The following is a 21584-nucleotide window of genomic DNA, read 5'->3' as shown; positions in this document are numbered from 1 at the left end:
ACATGCTAGTTCGAATTAGCAAAATGCTAATTCGAACTAGTTTTTAGGTTTAGATGCACTAATTTGAATTAGCTTAGTTCGAATTAACTAATTTGAATTAAGTTAGTTCGTATTAGCGCTGTAGTGTAGACATACCCTATTTCCAGAATTCATCTGTCTGATGTGATGGAATTGTGAGTACTGACATAATAGAAAAGTTGGAAAAGATAGCAAGGATTGAAGAGAGGTTACAAGTTGATTTGAGGATTCTGGTTCTCATGTCAAACTTGAGGTCTGATGGTTTGAACTTGATGTTGCAACTGATATTTGTTTTTCCTTCATTTGTGGCATAAGATGCTTCCTCTGCTGTGGCAATGTAAAAGAAGGCTGCTGATGCTGAAAATATTGCCTTTCTGAATAATAAGATGATGAGGAAGAAGAGGAATGGCATTTTCCATGGCACCTGAAGAAAGGTCTCAAATTCCTCCTCTGAGTTAGATGGACACCTACATGACCTGCAGTAGATCTCAGATCCTTCATTGTCTCCAGTATCTCCTTGGCGTTATTACTAAATTACCCCAAGACCTGTGAAGGGAAGATCTTCTACCTTTGATTTTGGTTTCACGTGGGAGCACTGGTCTACACTAGGGAGTTATTTTGAAATAACAAGTGGAGCACCCACACTAGCAGTCTACTATTTTGAAATAAGGGGCTGGTTATTTCAAAATAATAACTCCTGCTTTCCACGAGGAATAACGCTTATTTCCAAATAGTTATTTCAAAGTAGCAGTAGTGTGGATGCTTCACTGCTGCTATTTCGAAATAACTACTCTCCAGAGTCATTCAAAGTAATTACTTCCCAGTGCTTCCTGGGGCTCTAAGTTGAGGTAGTAGCACCTCTACATTAAGGGAGCTTGCCTCAAATTAATTTCAAAGCTTTCCCGCAGCGTGGACACGCTATTTCAAAAGAGTTATTTCTGAAGTTATTATTTTGAAATAATTTCCTAATGTAGACATGCTTGGAGAGTAGTGTTCCCTCTAAGCTGCATGGCAGCACAGATTCACAGGTAATTAATTAGCCCTGCCCAGTCAGTGGCTCAGGGCTCTGTGAAAGGAGCTGACAAACTAGGCTGATTAATCATCTGTGAAGCTGTGCCACCGTGCAGCTTAGTGGGAATACTGCCAGAGAGTACATGAGCTGAGCCAAGCAGGTCTGAATATCATGACAGCTGAAGTACCCACTCCCACTGCTGAATCTATAGCATGTAAAGAATCTCTCAGCAGGTTTAGCCTCTGCCTGCCTCTGTACTTTCACGCTGTTGGCCAGATTCCTTAGCTCTTTGGGGAGTGCTTTGGAAAGCATGAATATTGTTTCCCATAACTGACATTAATAATTCAACATTGCTGTCAGCACCATTTGCTCCTCTAATTCTGAGCAATGCTGATAAAAACACCTGTCTGTCAGTTGCATCCATATTCTTTTACTTCCTGTTAGAAGGCATGGAATGTAATTGACCTCTTCTGAATCTTTGATCTACCCCTGCCATCACTAGAGTCTTAGGGATAGAGTGTGCATGAAAGAATAAAAACTAGTAGGTCAATAGATATAATGTGTCAGCATTTTTCAATATAGCCTAACAAAGTGAAGGAGTAGACCAACTTATCTAATATTGTAAAGAGAACCTTATTTTAAAACAGGATTGAGGTTTCTTCCAGTGTGACTTATGAAATTGTAGTGCCATTGCCCCTTTGTCCATAAGTTTGTGGAACTGTAAAGCCTCATCATAAGGAAAGGAAAGTGAAGTGACTCCAATATTTTCATACAGGAAAGAGTCGTCATCATCATCATCAAGTTCTGGCTCCAAATCTTGATACCCTATATAAGCTGCACTCTTCTGAAAGAGTATCAGAAATTAAGGTGGGAGAATGTGCCAGGGAAATAGGTGAAGTTTGCTGATCTTGGACTCTCAGGGATGAAGAATAAGACACTTTCCTACCCCTCAGATGAAAGTGATTCTGACAAGAATTCAGAACAATCCTATATTGTCTATGTGAATAAGGCCATTCAGCACACCGTGGTATCTGCCAGTTATGCCACTAACCAAACTCAGGGTCCATGTCACATCTAGGAAGCTATGTTGTTCTCTAGGCACCAAACCTAGAAATATATTCTTATGAGCACAGAAACTGTATAGTATGTGGTTATACCTAATGTGAGTCGATCCTTCCTCAGACTGTGTATACAATCTCAGATCCAATCAGATCAGGCAGGTTATGGAGAAACTAAAGGACCTGGCATGTGTAAAATTTTCTGTTTCTCTCTTTAGGACAACTGAGGAGGATAACTAGTTGGAGTTTTCCTATTATCCCTTAGTGGAAGAAATCATTTTAGTCCATTGTAGATCTGCCAACAAATCTGATTTCAGATCTGCAAGATGCTGTTGCAATAGGGGCTAGTATAATTTGAATGGGTGATGAAGAATCAACTGTCGGCTCTGGAACGATCTTCAGGTGTGACATGATCATCAGGAGTGGTGGATAATCTATCCTGAACTTGAATCTACCTTAGTCTTTGATTTAGGGTTCGGTGTTCTCTGATGTGTATCTGAGGGATACGAGAAATGTTTTCAATGTGGTTTAGCCCTACTAATGGAAGCCTTCTTGCCTTACACAGTTTTCCTTGGAACCAAAGCAGAAGGATCCAAAGGCTCTAATTTCTGAGGCCAACTCTGATGGAGTCTGAGCATGTTGAAGTCGGATCCAATTATCTGCAAACTTACTGTACTGAGGTCTTGGATCCTGATCCTGAGGTAGATACTGGAAACTTTTGTATAGTACTCTTCATCTTCTTAGTTGCTGATAGGTCAGGAACTGACATTGGCCTTTTTAACTTAGAAGCAGACTCTGTAGATGAATTGGTTCTGGAAGGTTTTGCAGCCAGAACTTCTTACAGCCTGTTTTAGTGTACCTTGTAAGTTCTTGGGATATGTACTCTAGAGGGAGCACCATGAAGAAAAGTGCCCTCTGGTATAGGCATCTGACACCGGGAACACTGTTGAACATACACGTATCTTTTGAAGCTAGGTCTCTTAGCTTTTGGATCCACCATGGAACTTGTAGTCAGAACTGAAGGATTAACTGACTTATCCTAAGACTAAAAATCTAACCGCTAAGATATAGCACTGAGTTCTTGAGAGAGGAGAATCTGGGTTTGCTGGAACTGGAAAAGTTCACATCTGCCTAACATTGGAAATAACAGGCAGCAAGGAGCCCCACACCCCCTTTTTTATAGCCCTGCCCTCAGAATGTTCAGGAATGTAGAGGGAAGGATCTTTAACGGGCACGGCGATGATGCGTTTCCACTGTTTGAGTGCTCACAATAGCAAATAATGTGAGTGGGAATATGCAAATGACACTGGAAGAAAAACCAGAATTTCCAAAATGAAGGCCAATAACAAAGCAAGTAGAAATAAATGGAAGCCTGTTCCTAAGTCAATACTTTGTTATCCCTCATTAGCTTTTTAAAATACAATCTTAGACATTTTACAAACAGAACAGGTACAGATTGCTAGAGCCTAGTTTGGCAATAAAATTTAAGGTTACACCATGGGGTTGGAGCACTCAACTAGCCCTAGTGACATTTTTAAAAGTAACAAGTAAGAAAATTCTAGCTCTTTGTACTAAAAGATGAAAATATAAGCTCACCTTTGATAAAGCTCCTGAAGGATAGAAATATTGCTAGAATGGAGGGTCCTGTTGATTTCTAAGTGATCTAAAATGTAGGGAGGAATGGAATTACCTTCTTCCATGAGCAGGGCCAAATTAAAAAATCCCTAAAATAAATAAAATATACAATTATATAGAAAATACATGAATCTAAGCCCTGATTCTGCACCACTGAGTTCAATGAAAGTGTTATCGCTGAGAAATGGACTGAGCTATGACAGAATGTAAATAATTTCAATTACTTTTTATCTTTTCCATATGGTTCTGTGATCTTTACTGAAAAAACATGAGTGCCTTATTTCCCCCATATGATACATTTACAAGAGCATCAGAAACAACAAAACAGTTACCAGGCTAATTCTATGCTCATGTTAATATTGAGCTTCATTTTCTCAAATTACCTTCCTAAAGATCTAATTTTTTCATCCCTAGATACTTTCTAAATACAGGTAGTCCCCGAGTTACGCGGATCCGACTTATGTCGGATCCGCAATTACGAACGGGGATTTTCTCGCCCCGGAGGACTCGAGCGGCGGGACGCCTGGTCCCGCCGCCCGCCTCCTCCGGGGCGAGAAAAGCTGCTCCCCGTCTCCCTGGTCTGCTGTGGGAGCCAGCAGACCAGGGAGACGGGGAGCAAAGCGGCGCAGGACCCAGGGCCGGATCCGCGGCCGCTTCCAGATCAGCTGGAAGCGCCGCGGGTCGGGCCGGGTCCTGCGCGGCTTTGCTCAGCGTCTCCCTGGTCTGCTGGGGGGGGGGACGCAGCTAGTGCCCCCCCCAGCAGACCAGGGAGATGTGGAGCAAAGCCCGGGGCCTGTGGTAGAGCAGGTGGGGCGCTGCCGTTTGGTCCCGCAGCACCGCTCCTTGGTGCTACTGGACCAACCCGGCAGCACCCCAGCTGCTCAGCCCCAGGAGTCCTGATTCAGCCGCTGCTGATCAGTTTCAGCAGTGGCTGAATCAGGACGCCTGGGGCAGAGCAGCTGGGGTGCTGCTGGGTTGGTCCAGTAGCGCCGAGAAGCGGCTGCGCTACTGGACCAACCCAGCAGCACCCGAGCTGCTCTACCCCAGGCGTCCCCAAGTTAGCCACTGCTGAAACTGACCAGCGGCTGACTACAGGAAGCCCGAGGCAGAGTTGCTCTGCCCTAGGCTTCCTGGAATCAGCTGCTGATCAGTTACAGCAGCAACTGACTTGGGGACGCCTGGGGTTCTTAAGTTGAATCTGTATGTAAGTCAGAACTGGTGTCCAGATTCAGCAGCTGAATCTGGATGCCAGTTCCGACTTACATACAGATTCAACTTAAGAACAAACCTACAGTCCCTATCTTGTACGTAACCCGGGGACTGCCTGTATAGCAATAGCTGAAGAGCACATCACTCCAGCATGTTTTATGTTCTAGAGAAATACAAGGACTCAAAGCAGAAATGTACCATATTCATTCCCAATTAGTCTCCTCCCATGTAACTCTACTGACTCCATTGGAAGTTTCAAACATGCATCTCAGAGTAGTATTTAGCTCAAAATGACTTGGGCTCTGATCCTGCAATTGCATCTGAATGTGCTTGGGGAAATTTCTGACTTAAGTGGGATGCTGCAGAAGTACAAGGATCTGTGTGGATGCGGTTGCAGGATGAAGCTTTGATGTGTCTTTCACATTTAAAATTGAAGACACTTGTTTCTCTTTGCTTTCCGCTTTCCGCTGCTATTGCAGACACTGGACATTTTTTTGTTTCAAGATCCTCAGAGTGGGTCCCGACTCTAGTAGCTTGCCGGGCCCTGGGCAAGGTGGGGGGAAGCAGGATGGCACCACAGTCCCAGAAGGTGCAAGGCCTTGGGCAGAATGGGCAGGGTGGACTGGGCAGGCACTATTCTCCCGCCTCCCAGCCAGCTCAGAGAGCTGACTGGACAATTTAAAGGGCCTAGAGCTCCAGATGCCACCGCTCCTGTCATAGCAATGTTCGTGCCCAGGAGCCCTGGGCTCTTTTGAATTGCAGGTCTCTGAGGCAGCTAGCCGCTTTGTCCCGACCCCATCAGTGGGCCTGGGTACAAAGTCTTGGAATATCTTGGCATTATGAGAGGATATATGCTGAATTTTTTTGCTGTTTGTGGAAACAAACTGGGCCAGGTTTATCCCAGAAGTAACTCTTGACTTTAAGGGAAATGCACCATTATTTTTAACTTGTATTACAGTAACACCCAAAAGAGTAATGTCAAACTAGGCTCTTCACCTTTGGCCTAATTTTAGTTCCTTTTAGTGTTAAAGAGCAAACTCCTGACTCAGATCATACATGAAAATAAGTGATACATTTATACTAGCAGGTGTGTTCGCTGTATAGGTGTAACAAACCAAAGTAACCAGTATTCTGGCTATTCACAGCTTATTCATAGAACTGATATTTCAAGAAGATAGTTTTATAACAGTGAAAATACCTGTGATTCTCCCTCTAATGCAGCTTTTGCATACATCCGCACAGACAACTCGAGGTCTTTAGAGTGGTTCTGGTAACCATAATAATAGAAGTCTCCCATCTTCAGGTAAGCTGTGGAAGGTAACAGTATCAGGGCATTAAAAATATTAGTATTGAGTAGGGATGTTAAAATTAGATTAACCAACTAATCGAATAGTCGATGGAATTTCCATTGACTATTTGATTAGTCAATAAGGGCGCTTCTGCTTTGAAATATAGCAAGAGCCACCCAGAAGTTGGTGATGCCTGGGATGGCTTTTAAGGACTCCTGTTTCTGATAGAGAATTGTGGTGGAATGCTCCACAAGAGGAATCTTGGTCCAAGTGTGTATGAACATCGATATGATCACTACAAAAGCCTATACTGCAGAGTTTATAAACCTCACAGGAGCCTGTGTTGCAGACTTTATAAGCTTTAGCAATCAGCTCCTGTAGAATCATATAATCATAGAGTTGGAAAAGACCTCAGAAGGTGATCAAGTCCAGCCCCCTGCTCTAGGCAGGACCAATCCCAACTAAATCAACCCAGCCAGGGCTTTGTCAAGCCGAGATTTAAACACCGCTAGGGATGGAGACTCCACTACTTCCCTAGGTAACCCATTTCAGTGCTTCACTACCCTCCTAGTGAAATAGTTTTTCCTAATATCCAACCTGGACCTCTCCCACCACAACTTGAGACCATTGCTCCTTGTTCTGCCATCTGTCACTACCGAGAACAGCCTCTCTCCATCCTCTTTGGAACCTCCCTTCAGGAAGTTGAAGGCTGCTGTCAGATCCCTCCTAACTTCACTTCTGCAGACTAAACAGACTCTATAAACTGTAGAGTTTATAAATTTTCTATGGGCTCAATCCCACTACTGTCAGTGGAAGATTTGCCACTGACTTCAATCAGTGCAAGACTGAGAACTTACTAACAAACAAAAATTTGTAGTTTTTTAAAGATTCATTCCAAAAGAGAGCAGGTGTGAAATCCTGCCTCCATTTGAGTCAAGGGACGTTTTGCAATTGATTTCACCCCAGGAGTCTGATGAAATTTAGATGCTTCTCTCACATAAGATTATGCTCATGACGTGTATAAGTGCTGTCAGCTAAATCACAGGATGTTACAAACTCTATTAGAAAAACCTGTGGTGCTTGTAAGTTCCAGTGAGTGAATCATTCTCAGCAGAGCTGGATATAGACTCCTATGGTTCTAGCTTAAAATACTGTGTTGTTTTTTTGTTTCATTGAATAGCTTGCATTATTTTATACTATACTTATAACAATAACAATGAAACATTGTCTCAGAATGTAATGTAGCAATTGTATCAGTGTTTTAAAATAGGGATAAACTTTTTTGAATCTTATAATTCACTTAGGAAACTAAGCTCCAATAAAAGTCTAAGATTGATAAGAATGTAAGACCTTTCTTTCCTGAATTTGCTCATTTGCATAAATATTTCACACAGTATTCCAAGTTGTTACATTCTCATTGTAACCAATTATTAAAACTGAAATCCTATTCAGGATCTGAATTAATAAAAAAAAATGATATACATACCAAAGGCAGGAGCATTGATTTGAGATATGGAGAAATTATAGTATCGCCAAACACAATTAGTAGCTAAGTATCTTCTTGCTAGTTCCTGGAAAGAAAATGAGTGCTTCCATTTATATCACAGGAAAGTTATTAGTATTACATATACTGATGATTTTACCGCTGATTTTAAAAGACCATGTATTGTGAATAAATTTACTTACAGGTTTCTCTTCACAGATATGTGCTAAGTTTGTCTGTGACACTTCAATCCCAGCCTCTGCTGCTAAAACATAATGCAGCAGAGCTTCATGCCTAAAATAGATGACAAAAATAGAAAAAAAACTGGAATCACAAGGATTTAGAGAGAAACACTACATAAATTCTGGAGCATCCATTTGGCAAGCAGAACTGTGAGCAAGGTTTAGAAAGAAATGACTAGATATTCCATGCAACAGCTACATCAACTGGCCACATTTGGTATAACAGAACAGAATTTGGTCTAGAGTTGTTTCAGCATCTTCTCTTCTGCTTTGAGATAGATTCGGCTTCATAGGAGGTTTTATTCTTTTAAAATGCACCTGCAAGAATACTGGGTGTTTAAGGCTGAATTGTGACACTAAGTAAGAGCCTTTTTCAAGACTTAATAACCCTTAATAACATTTCAAAGTGATAATAACCCTTTTTATAAATGACATATTTAATGAACTTCATCCCCCACAACCTCAAACAAAAACACGCCACCCACCACCACTTACATGGACTTAACATTAAATTTGTCAAATTCACTTCTGCTTATCTGTCTCTCCCACCACCCTTCTTTTCCTATAATTTGTCAGTCTTCCTTGTGTGTGTGTGTCCATTTACGCATGCACAAAATCTATCCCCCAGTCCTGGCTGTGGCCTCCAGGCACTATTGCAATGCAAATAATAAAAGTCAAGGTCACATTTTCAGTAACTGGCAGTCTGCTAGTGATTCTGATCCTCCAGGTAGCTCCTGTTTCCTCGTCTCCTTCACTCATAAAGGCCAGGACCTCCACAAAATGGGCTTTAAAAATGGGGGTGATTTTTGTTCACTTTCTGGGTTTAGAACCCCCAGAAATCACATAAGGTGTTCTCTGCAACTATGAAGTCTAGAAACAGTTAGGCTATGGCTACACTGTAGCCTTCTTGCAGAGAAGCTTATGCAAATGGAGCAACTGCTTTTGCGCAAGAGGCTTTTGCACAAAAAGGAGCTGTATAAATGGCTTTTTAAGCAAAAACCCCTTCTTGCCCAAGACCCGGTCTTCCTAATTTTTTGAGGAAGAACAGCTCTTGCACAAGAGGGGGGTTTTGCACAAAAAGGAGCCGTCTACACAGCTCCTTTTTGTGCAAAAGCCTCTTGCGCAAAAGCGGCTGCTCATTAATTATGCAAATGAAGCACAGCGATATTTCTTACCAAGCTTCATTTGCACTAGCTTTTCCGCAAGAAAGCAACAGTGTAGCCACAGCCTTAGTGGTCTTTCAAATGAAAATTAAGCTTCTCCTATAATTCCATGAGGCTAAGGCTGATATCCAAAACAATAAAATAATACCACCCTGATCTTATCTAGTGTTTCTCATCAGCAGGCCAAAAAAGTGCTTCACAAAGGAGGTCAGTATCATTATCCCATTTTACAGATGGGGAAATCAAGGCAACAGAGAAGCAAGTGAGAATTGGCTGCACTGTATTCCAGCTGCCCCATGTAAATAAGCAGGCTTGTTTCCTATCTTCCTACTGCTTCTACAGGATTCCAAAGCATTCTTTTCACTGAACTGTCTGAAGCAGTAATGGGCAACCTACAGTCTATGGGTCACACACAGCTCATTGGAGTAAGCCACTGGCAGGCTCCCCGATGGGTTGTTTGCCTTGTCTCCGCAGATATGACCATCCACAACTCCCATTGGCCGTGGTTCGCAGGAATGATGAATCATGACCAATGGCAGCTGCAGCAGTCATACCTGCAAATGCAAGGTAAACAACCTGTCTGGTGACCAACCAGAGGCTTACCCTGACAAGTTTCAGGTGGCCTACAGGTCACAGATTGCCTACCACTGCTCTGAAGTCTTCTAGAAACAGCTGGGACAAGAACAGTCAACACCATGTGTTTCCACGCTCGATCCACAAGTACTTTGAGGATTACCAGAGGCGATCCATCAGTTAGGGACCTCTAGCACATGAAAAACACTTTGTTCAGCAAAACAGTACATTAAGGCTGTGGCCTAATTTGTTTAACAGCGAGTGGTAGCCAACTCTCAAAGCTCTGCTACATTGTCAGCACTACCTTCTGCAACAAACTGAAATTCTATCAGTGTGTGAGATGCATGGTGACAATTCAAAACCAGAGGTTTTCAGTGTGAACTAAAGATCAGAACGATCAACAAATTGAATAATGCGAGACTTCCATAACTAGTCACCAGATTGTCCAAACATTCTGTGCAGTCTCAAATCTTACTACATATTTTAGAGGTGTGTGTCCGTCCGTCTGTTTGTCTGTCTGTGAGTCCATTGTTCAAGAACCCTTCCTAAATGGTAAGAGCTAGGACCACCATATTTGGCATGCAGCTTCCTCTTATCATAACTTAAAGCAAGATCAGGGTTTGGTCACGCAGAAGAATGGGATATGCCTGGAATTCAATTGTTTCTCATAAAATGGAAAGGGCGGAGTTTGGCAGAAGGGATACTTGTACTGCAGAATGACCAAAGGGGAGCAGCAAAGAACCAGAAATGGGGACAAGGACAGTGATAATTCTATTAGGCCAGCAGGAGGCAGGGGTGGAGATATGAACAGCTAAACACTATATATTTCAGAGAGTTTATCTGTTATTAAGGGACTTACATCATAGAACCCCAGCTCTATGCTCAGCTATTGACACAGAGGTCTCATTGATTTCAGTGGGAATGGCTTGGGGATAATTGAGGACAGAATTGAGTCAATAGGGCCTCTTTCACACAGGTATCTTCTCTAGCACCCTGTGAACTAATGGAGCTAAAATAGGGTGTTGTTTAAAATAAACGATTAGGCTGATTAAAGGTTGACACATTAGAAAATGCTACATAAAAACTAAATTGCAGAGTGCTTCCAATTTTTATGACACAGAGGTCAAGTTGTCTGATTTGAATGAATAAGCATATAAACCCTCATATTTAGAATATAAATCCACCACAAATGACAGAGGTAAGGAAGAAACTTATATTATAAATAGATTATTTCTTGCATCTTTTTCTAGGACTAATCACTGCTAAGAGCAGGATACTAGATGGACCACTGCCCTCATCCAGTGCCTGCATGCAGAAACTGAGATGCTTATGCCTGCAAATAAGCATGTATGCCGAACGGAGCACAAACTTAGAGGCTGCGTTTAGGCTCCTTTGGCTATTTAGTGCCTCTTGTTTGGCTCCTTTGACATTGTAACCCCTTAGCTGCAAATGGCAAACCAGAGCCAATGGGAGCTGTGAGGCTCCGTGGCCGCAGAGCCAGTAAATAAACACACTGGAGCGGCCAGTTAGCAAGTTTCTCAGAATGGTTTTATGGATCACTTTGAGAAACACTGCTCTAGGGGAAATTTTAGACCAAAAAATGAGACAAAAAAATGCTGACAGAAAAAAAAATCACATGATGGAGAGAATGAAATAGGGCTGACAGTTTATGTTATTTGTTTTTTCCTCCGTTTACTTCTCTCAAAGTTCAAGAAAGGCCATAGGGCAAAAACAGTCATCTTGTTGCCATGGTGTTGATGCAGAGTAAATTTTATTTCTTCATTATGTACTCTCATAAACTGCAGAATGACCTCCCAAAATACCAGCTCAGAGCTACATGAATATTTTGGAAAGAATATTGCAGACAAATCTAAGATGTCTAATGTGAAATCATAAAATTATACAACATAAAGAAAGAAAAATAAAAAGAAAGAAAATATTGTTTTGCGAAAAGGAGATAATGTTACAGTTAAGTGCCATGGGAAGTGGCATAAAATCCATCTGGAAACCATTAGAGAGGCATTTGGGCTACTGATATACGTTAAAGCATCATGGAATAAAAACATCATTTGGGAGGAAATTTACAACAGAGAGAATTGAAGAAAAACTGCACAAGCAGGTGGCAACCAGTGGGTGCATTAAGTGATTGATATCAGTAAGCTAGCTGGCTGCTACTATGAATTAAAAAGATGTGGGGCAACCTTTTCAAAAGCATCTAAGTCATGTGGGACCCTAAGTCTCATAGAAAGTCCAGGGACTTAGATTCCTGAGTGGCTCAGTCACCTTTGATATTTTCAAAAGCACTTAAGTCCTCTGGACTTATGGGTATGTCTAGGATTACTGGATGTGATTGCAGCTCAAGTACACATACCCGAGTTTGCTTTAATCTCGCTAATTCAGGACTCGAAGCAGCAAAGTTGGACAGCATCTGCTTCAATGCAATCTACACAAGCCAGCCCGGAACCCTGAGTACTTACTCATTAGGCTAGCTTGCACTGAAGCTCTTGCTGCCGTGGCCTCATTGCTTCAGAACCTGAGACAGTTTTAATTTAGACATTCACAGTGCAGTTACACTCAGATTCTTGAGTAGCTAACATTTTTGAAAATATACTTAGGAAACTAAGTGACTTAGGCACTTCTGAAAATTTTACCTATGGACTTACATAGGCACATTGTTAATTGTTAAGTATCAGAGGGGTAGCCATGTTAGTCTGAATCTACAAAAGAGGCGAGGAGCTCTGTGGCACCTTATAGACTAACAGAAGTGTTGGAGCATAAGCTTTCGTGGGCAAAGACCCACTTCGTCAGATGCCAGATCTGACAAAGTGGGTCTTTGCCCACGAAAGCTTATGCTCCAACACTTCTGTTAGTCTATAAGGTGCCACAGGACTCCTCGCCGCTTTTGTTTATATGTTGTACGTCTATTTTAGTGTGTCTGGAATTTTTTTATTCTAAGATCTTTGGGACAGACATTGTATTTTCCTGCCTTTGTGCTGCTTTGCCCAATGAGATCCCAATTCCAATTGTTTTCCCCCTTTAATGTATTAATTTTAATCGATTTTTGTGGGAACAATTTTGACGTGAAATGACCTGTCTGCACAAGTTGCACATAGCACATGTTAGAGATCTAAATCTCCATTTATAGGTCTATTTCACCTATTCCAGCAATGCTGTTGAATGCCAAGCCCCGTGTCTGAGGAAGACTGACAATTAGGTAGCTGAAGCTGAATGCACATAAGACTGAGGTTATGCTGGTAGTTTGGGGAAAACAAATTGGCAATAGCCAGGCTAACCTGCCCATTTGAATTAGGGGGCTTAGTCATTTATTATTGTTATCTGATGGTGGTGCTGAATTCCGATCTGCTGTTGAATGATGCTATAGCAGTAGTGATAACGTTTTGGTGTTTTGAATTGTATGTCAAGGGTGCTTTGAATAAATGACCTTAGAGTTAAAGTTTGTGTAAGACTAAAATACAAAATAAATTACACTAATTGCAACTACAATTTTTTTTTTTTTTGGCACACACAAAAATTCTAAAGGAGGCCAGGTTTGGGGGGGGGGGGGGGACATACTGGGTAAAATCTGGCAGACATACTGGGTAAAATCTCAGCTCCATTAAAGGAAACAGAAATTTTGTTATTGACTTCAAGGAGATCCTAATTTCACATTAAAGTTGGGAGGTGTTATATTGTTTTACTACAAAGTTAATAAAAATAAATCACACACGTAATAACAACAAATTAGTTTTCACAGACAGTGCGGATCAAACTTACCAGGACAATTCCAGATATGCATTGAGAGCTTTTCTGATTACATGTCCCAAGTAGCCATTTTTTTCTGCGATATGTTTTGCCCAGCTGCAAAAGAAGAAACATGACAATAAATAAACACACACATTTCACACACCATAATCCAGTACTATTCTCACTGAGAACTATAAAACATTTGTCTTTGACTTAAGCAAGTGCAGGATTAGTCTCTTTATCACTAAAGGCACACATTTCTACTATGTATTTAGTCTCTTAGGCAGTATTAATGTTGAAATGTCCTAATACAATATTTTATTTCTGTAACATATTTCATGTTTTTTCGCCTTCTTCTGTAGCATGGGGCACGGGTCACTTGCGGGAGGATTCTCTGCATCTTGGGGTCTTTAAACCATTGTTTGAGGACTTCAATATCTGAGATATAGATGAGTAGTGGGTGAGATTCTGTGGCCTGCATTGTGCAGAGGGTCAGACTAGATGATCATAATGGTCCCTTCTGACCTTAAAGTCTATGAGTCTATGTAAACTTTGGTACAGTGTCAAAACAAAATTCTATGTCAAATTCAGCATGTCAAAAGGTGGTAATTTATACACTGATTACAAGTTGGTCTCTATGCAGGCGTAAGTGATAAAGTAATCCAACTTCTACTAATTCAAAGATTTTTAAAGCCAAAAGGGACCATCAGACCATCTAGTCTGACCTTCTGTATATTAGAGACCATATAATGTCACCCACTAATGCTTGCATCAAGACCACAGCTTCTGGTTGAACTAGTGCATATCTTTGCATGGAATTCCCATGAGTATTCTCAGAAGTTCTCTGGATAGATTAAAAACAGCACGTGATCCTATAGTTTTGCTGATAAAATTACCTTTTTCTTTTTAGAGAAAATGATGCAGTTGTTCTAGGTACCAAGAAACCACCAAACTCTTTTTACAAAAACTGTGAATTAGATATCTTTTGACAAACCAATAGTCATGAATTTCATGTGAACAGTTTCATCAACCAAAAGACTTTCTGGAATAATGGTCAGCAACAACTTTATTTTCAGCTATGCTAAACACCTGCAATTCCAGGAAATAGCTGCAGGTGTTCAGCACCTCTGAAATGAAGGCTTAACGATTTCCTAAACATAAGAAATGCATACATTCAAATGTTATTGCAATGGAGTGATTTCTCAAGAAGAAAAATGCTATGAATGAAAACACTCTTTTTTAAGATGAGGAATTGAGAACCTTCCATAACTGAAATGATCTTATCATGATCTGAATAATCATTAGTTTCAAAATTAGATTTTTCTTATGAAAAAAAGGTTTCCTTACATTACAGCTTTTTCTGGATCTCTAGGAAAGTTTTCCATATTTCCTATGATATAATACAGAGAACATCGTATGATCCCTTCTATGTGTCCACCTTGAGCAGCTTTATAGAAGTATTCAGCAGCTAGTGTCTGCAAGGAAACAAGATAAAAATGACAACATCTTTGGGAAATACTATTTCCCCATATGTGCTTCATTTAAAAATAAACAGATAAATAAATAATGGCAACCTGATTAATGAACAAGCCAGATTAATCGCTGCCTGTACAGATAAGGGAAATCAGTTTATTTTTTCTACCACTTTAGCAGTTTTGGCTGGAAAAATGTCTTTGAAGTTGAAAGTGTGGTAGCATGTTTCTCAGGTAGAGGAATATATAAAATGTGCATCTGGCTTCTGGGGCCATACAGTGTGGCTTTGTTGACACTGACAAAAATGGTACCAATAAGTCACCAGATAGCAATAGTGTAAGGTACAAGTACATTCAGGGTTAATGGTAAAAACACTGCAGTCCTGTTCACACTACAGCTTCCAGTGTTGCTACAACTGGTGGTGAATTAGGTGACCTTTTGTTGCCAGAGAAATCATTTGCATGAATGGCTAAAACTCAGGGTCCAGTCCTGCAGCCCTTACTATATAAGTAGTACCAGTGACTTTCATTAACTACACAAATGAATATGGGCTGCAGTATCAGACTCACAATTCCCAAGTTTACAAAGCTAGTTTTTATAAGGTAATTGATGCTCAGCAGGACAGAGCAGAACAGCAGAATAAGGGGGAAATAGGAGAATATACGATTCTCATAATCAACTAGTTTTATGCTGCAATTGTAATAAAGCAACACACAAGTAAACAATTTCTTTAATCCAGGAACTTCCAACTAACAACCTCTACTGTAAAATAGAGACCTGGTATTTTAGTGAGCGGCCCAAGACTTTGGAACTAACTCCCTCATTTTATCCAACAGAGCCTGTGTATATTAGCTTCATCAGCACATAGGAGTTCCTCTCTTTTCTCAGGGTTTTGGTGAATGAAAGGATACAGGACCATACGGTGTTTTTGTAGGGTCTGTTATTAACTTGGAAGTGTATTATTATGGGCATGCCATTATTGTTTACAGGAGGCCCCTGACTTGCAACGCGATTGGTTCCGGGGGAAGCATCGCAAGTAGGGGGCATTGTAACTCGAATCCTCATTTACAATAGGCACCATGCGCCGTCATAAATGCAGGCCAAAGACTTAAGTCAAGGGTTTTCAGCCCTTTTTGCACTTACAGAAATGGTTGTAAGTGCAGGGGCCGGAACTCGGGTGGTCACAAGTTGAGGGCCTCCTGGTACTATGTATTTATGTCTTCTGGTAGGAGAAGTATGCTTGTCACCATTTGCTGAATAGCTCTTACTGCTGTTTGCAGCATATATGCTCACTGGTTAAGGCACTCAACATACTCACCAACTCCTAGACCACATTTGCCAGCATTTTTTGACATCCCCTTTTGACCTGAAAGCGTGAGGTTTGATAACATTTATCTTACCATTCGGAACTATAAACAATGTGACTGGTCATAAAAGAGTAATGGGATTCTCTGTTGAAAATAAAATATTATTTTTTCTTGATAAATAAAAAATTAAGTCCTTAGGTCCAGGCTAAGAAAGACAATTTGCATTAAAATTGCAAATCAGACTTTGAAAAGGAAATTTAATTAAAATGTGTCTTGAAGAAAAGTAGCCGGTTTTATTGAAGCTTCGATATGACTACAGTGTAACTGTTTAAAGTTCTAGGGCCGATTCTGCAGCCCTTAATCACTCTGGATAGTGCTGTACTTCATGTCAAGTACCATGGAAGTCAATGTGGCTACTCATGAAGTAAAAACCTATTATACAGGAGTAATGATGGCAGAATCTGGCCCTCAAAAGCTATAAAACAACTTTTAAAATGTACCGCAAATTATATTTTGTATGACATTTTTAATGAGACTTGTGTTTCACTCTTAAAAGGGCTAGGATATCCTTGAGATAGAACTACACAGATCAGAGGCGTGCAGACACATCTGCAGTAGGAATGAAACAGACTTTGATCCCATTATGCCAAGTAGCACCATTCTCCAGAAGCAGTGCCTCTCACTTCAATGGGATTTCATGTAAGAAAGGTAGCAGAATATGATCTCCCCAATAAATAAATACATCATCTTAAAGAATAAAACCAACATTTGTAAACCAGACCCTGTAATAAGAAATCACATCACTGACTATTTACTTACTCGATTTCTGCCAGGCACTCCTGGATAAATCCCATCTAAATGCAGGGCACCCAGGTTGTAAGATGCATCTGGATTGCCCATTTCTTCAGCTTTCAACCAGTATTTTGCTGCTTTTATGTAGTCTTTTTTAAAATTATGGTAATACCATCCCAAACCATTCACTGCCTGATGTAATCCCTGTGGGTAAAGAAAAAAAAGTCCTCACACGTCTCAGTTTTAGCTATGCTTTCGGTCATCTTCTGATGCCAACTTGCTCTCTAGTGTCAGGAGCTCAGGAAAGGAAATCTGTATAGCTTTTTGGCGCATGGTATCTAGACAGAGTTCTGCTCCTCTTATTCTCTCTGCTTTTCTTCTCTAAGGTTCCGTGTTGAATGAGCCTCCAATGATGGAGACTGAACAACCTCCTGTGAAAGCCTGTCTAACTTTGGAAGATTAACTATCTTCGTAGTTAGAAAGTTTTTCTTAATATCTAGCCTCAGTCTCCTTTGATGCAGGTTAATTTAATTACTTCTTGTCCTAACTACCTATGGAGAAAAATTGTTCACCGTCCTCTTCATAACATCCCTCAACATATTTCAAGATCATAATCTGGTGCCCCTCATTTTTCTTTTTTCAAGACTAAATATACCCAGTTTTTTCACTTTTCCTCATAGGTGAGGTTTTCTAAACCTTTATAGATTTTATTGATCTCCTTTGGGCCTTCTCCAGTTTGACCCCATCTTTCCAATAGTCTGTGTCCACAATTGGACACAATACTCCAGCTGAGCATAGTGACCTCTTGTGTCTTACATATGGCATTCTTGTTCATATACTCAGAATGATGTTAGCCTCTTTTGAAGCTGCACCACGTTGCTGACTCTCATTAAATTTGTGATCCACTATAATCCTCAGATCCTTTTTTGCAACGCCAGATAAATGTTCTAGTTATAAATATTTTACCTTGGATGCTGCTTTTTTCATCAGTTCTAAAGCAAGTATTGTGTTCTTTTTCACACCCTGACCCTAAATAACAAACATAATAAAATAAGAATAGATAAATTATCATTATTTTGAAACATGGCATGCATGCTAATAAACATTCACAGCTAATAACTGTAAAAGCAAATTTAAGATTTCAATATTATATTTTGTTATTTCTAAATCTTAAAATGTTCAAATAAGGAGGGAGGAAACTGTGTGGCTTTGTACGGTTCATTTAATATCCTAGTTTAACCTAATCTTAACCACGCCTTGGAAAATTCCATTTGTCCAATTTACCTGGGTGAGTAACTTCTGATAGGCATGTGAAATACCTTTTCCCTTCAGAACTGCCATTTACTTTGAAAAAAAATATAATGAACAGCTTTTGTACTTGGGCTGATTGGTGAATTTTCATAATTTTGCCTGGGTGTCTTAATCTGATACACCTGAACACATGCTCAAATAATGTTACTAATTGGAAAAGTATGGTAAGTGAAATCTCCTTGAAACCTTTTACTTCTAATGGAGTTCTCAGTGCTACTTCTCCATTGTTATAAACCACTTACTGTCACAAACTTTCTTAAAATGTAACCAACATGAAATTCAAACTGCAACTAGCTACTGTGTCTTGCTCACTATGGCTGTCCACACACTGAAAGGCTGCAGCGGCGGCCAGTACCTGGGGCCCTTTAAATTGCCACTAGAATGTCACTCTGAAAGTCTCTGAATGGCTGGGGAGGGGGGCAGCGCCACCGTCCGGGCAGCGCTGAGGGCTGGCTGCTCCCAATCCTGTCCCTTCCACCTGAGGCCCCACCCCTTCCAGGGCACGAAGCCTCCCCACCTTGTCCGGGGACCCGAGGAAGCTCTCTGCCCCCCTGGTAACTCTGGCAGCGGGAGAGCACCATTCGCCAACACAGCTCTATCCACACTGGTGCTTTTGTTGGTGAAACTTATGTCAATCGGGTGTGGGTTTTTTTAAATCTCTAACCAACAAAAGTGCTAGTATAGATACAGCCTAAGGGTAGTTCTACACAGCAAGTCAGCAAGTCTCAGAGCCAAGGTCAAATGACTTGGGCTCATACTCCAGGGCTAAAAATAGCAATGTAGTCATTCAGGAATGGGGTGGAGCGGGCTCTGAAACCTAGCAATGGGGGTTTATCACAGACCCCAAGTTCCAGCCCCAGCCTGAATTTGTAGTTGGACTTGTATACATTTTGCACATTACTTCATAATAGCACTTAAGAAGGATATTTTGGGGGTAGTTCTTACCATATTAGCAACCTGAATCAAGTGAATTGTAGTAGGACACACTGTTAGCTTTCTGAGTAGACTTTTCAGTTATATGATTAGGGAAATGAATTTCTGCAGTGGTCATATTTTCATGTTTTGTTGAGAGATTAATGGTTTGATTTTTAATTAAATATTGCATGAGATGCAACCTATTAATGAAAATGACTATTCCTTGCTGTTTTCCACCCAACATCGGCATTTCCCCTCTAAAGCTATTTGCTTATACATTGCTATTTTTGGCCCTGAAGTGTGAGCCTGAGTCAGTTAACCTGGACTCTGAGATTTGCTGACACAAATCTTTTTTGCTATGTAGACATACCCTAAGCCTAAGTGTATTATGATGATCACATAGTATGTCACTGAAGAAAATGCACAAAGTTCTCTCAGTTATTTCAACTCTGAAGCATATATACTCTAAAGCAAACTACAAGCTTGAAAGGAACTTGTAGTGGAAGCATGTCTTACCTTGAATAAAATGATAGCATAATCATATATTAATATTGGATCTTCAGTTTCCAGTGCACCCTTTGAGTACCACTCTATTGCTGCTTCTGGATTTTTTGCCACCCCTTGTTGGCCCCAGAAAAGCATCTGTGCCAATCGTTGCTAAAAACAAAACATTGCAACTATCACAATAAATCTTAAATTTAAACTAATTCGAGTTATAGGGACAGATTATTTTCACAGATTTACACTGGTTATAAATATATCAAGAAGACAATTAAATCTGTTAAGTATTCTGAATGCAGCTTGCTTATGTAATTTTCAAAGGGGAATTCCTATCAGTAACATGTATAGATTATAGATCAAGTTCAGATCTGACATATGAAGATGCAACTACTGTCTCTAGATTGAATTCAGTGGGGAATAAATGCACTAGAAAATGTGAACAGGTGGCACAGTAGGTTACTTGCATGTAACCTACAAAACAAGTGTCGAATACACACCAAGGGAATCAAAAGGAGTGCTGTAGCAAAGTAAAGCAATGAAAATGCAAGATGAAGTTCCCTAATGTGCCCTTCTCTCTTCCTTGTGTCATCTTTTTTAGTTATTTTCCTACTCAGGTTAAAGAACTGGAAAAGTCTAAAGATCACACAAGAAATAAGTTGGAGGGAGCAACGGGACAGCACTACCAGCAATTGTATTGTTTAATCCAACCTGCCTATCACAGCAGAATGATGACATACCTGTGCAGCTGCATCTCCTCTTGCTGCTTCATGTTTTAACCACATAAAGACATCACCATTTTCTTTAGTTTGGGCTTTTAATAGTTCATCATCCCTTAGTCTTATAGTTTCTACAAATGCCTGAAAAAAGAGTGAACAGAGGAAAACATTAATTTAGTAAATCTGCCCACCTAAATGAAAATGTTAGATGTTTCCAGATATTTTGAATAATTCCTTCTCTGTTCCAGGATTTCAGTGATATTTTCTTCACTGGTCAGTTTATTAATCCTGAAACCAACTCATTGTCATTTTCTTCCATTCATTCAGGCCCTCCTGTTCTCTTACAGGCCTGAGAGATAGCACAGAGACCCACCACCATCTACTCCAGATGTATTTTTCTAAAGCTCTCCACCATTGCCACTATTCAGTGCAGCTCCACTAGTGGGAGCAAAAGTAGCATTAATATGGATAAAATGCCAGCAGCCACTAGCACCATTACAATCATGTTGTCTAGATCAGCAGTTCTCAATGAGGAGTCTGGGACCTTCTGGGCAGTCATGAGCAGGTTACCTGGGGTCTGCCAAACTAAACCAAGCCAGGCAGCAGGATGAGTGTTACATGTTACGGGGGCTCAGGGTATAATGCTGAATCCTGACGTTGAAGCTGAAGCCTAGCCAACTTGACTTAACAGGGCCCCCTCTGGCTTGTGGCCCGGGGCAACTGCCCTGCTTGCTACCCTCTAATGCCTGCCCTGGATTGAATCTACTGCAGAAAAACACAGGTGGGCTGTGGAGTTTTTATAGCAGGAGCCTCAAAAAGAAAACGTTTGAGAACCCTTGGTCTAGAGCCGCACTGATTTGACATGGTGGTGAACAGACTGATTTGACGTGGTGAAAGCACTGGCAGCTAGTCTACGCTAATGCTCCCACCTTTGGTAACCCTGGTGATGGTAAAGATGGGATAGTTTGGAAGTAAGAGATAGTGCAGACAGTCTAGTCTATCCTAAAAGGTTTACTTAAATAGCTATATGGACAAAATTCTCCTAGTATAGACTGGCAGATAAGTGTCTTTACTAATGTAACTTATACTAGTTCCCTGAGCAAAATAAGATACATTGGTAAATGCATTCCTTTGCCAGTATAG

General features: G+C 40.7%; 1 protein-coding gene across 1 annotated transcript in view; it reads right to left on the bottom strand.

Moving 5' to 3' along the window:
- SEL1L3 (SEL1L family member 3) overlaps positions 1 to 21584 on the bottom strand; it is a 65579-nt gene that overhangs the window by 11264 nt on the left and 32731 nt on the right. Inside the window, exons 12-21 of the mRNA XM_006138169.4 lie at positions 20463 to 20582; positions 19741 to 19881; positions 17965 to 18027; positions 17026 to 17202; positions 14774 to 14901; positions 13457 to 13540; positions 7908 to 7998; positions 7708 to 7792; positions 6131 to 6240; positions 3685 to 3812 (exon numbers count right to left, since the gene is read on the bottom strand). Coding sequence (XP_006138231.1) covers positions 3685 to 3812; positions 6131 to 6240; positions 7708 to 7792; positions 7908 to 7998; positions 13457 to 13540; positions 14774 to 14901; positions 17026 to 17202; positions 17965 to 18027; positions 19741 to 19881; positions 20463 to 20582 — 1127 coding nt within the window. The remainder of the gene's footprint in view (positions 1 to 3684; positions 3813 to 6130; positions 6241 to 7707; positions 7793 to 7907; positions 7999 to 13456; positions 13541 to 14773; positions 14902 to 17025; positions 17203 to 17964; positions 18028 to 19740; positions 19882 to 20462; positions 20583 to 21584) is intronic.

This window comes from Pelodiscus sinensis, chromosome 5, assembly GCF_049634645.1.
Source record: "Pelodiscus sinensis isolate JC-2024 chromosome 5, ASM4963464v1, whole genome shotgun sequence".
NCBI classification, from domain to species: Eukaryota; Metazoa; Chordata; order Testudines; family Trionychidae; genus Pelodiscus; species Pelodiscus sinensis.
This window is presented reverse-complemented; position numbering and strand designations above follow the sequence as displayed.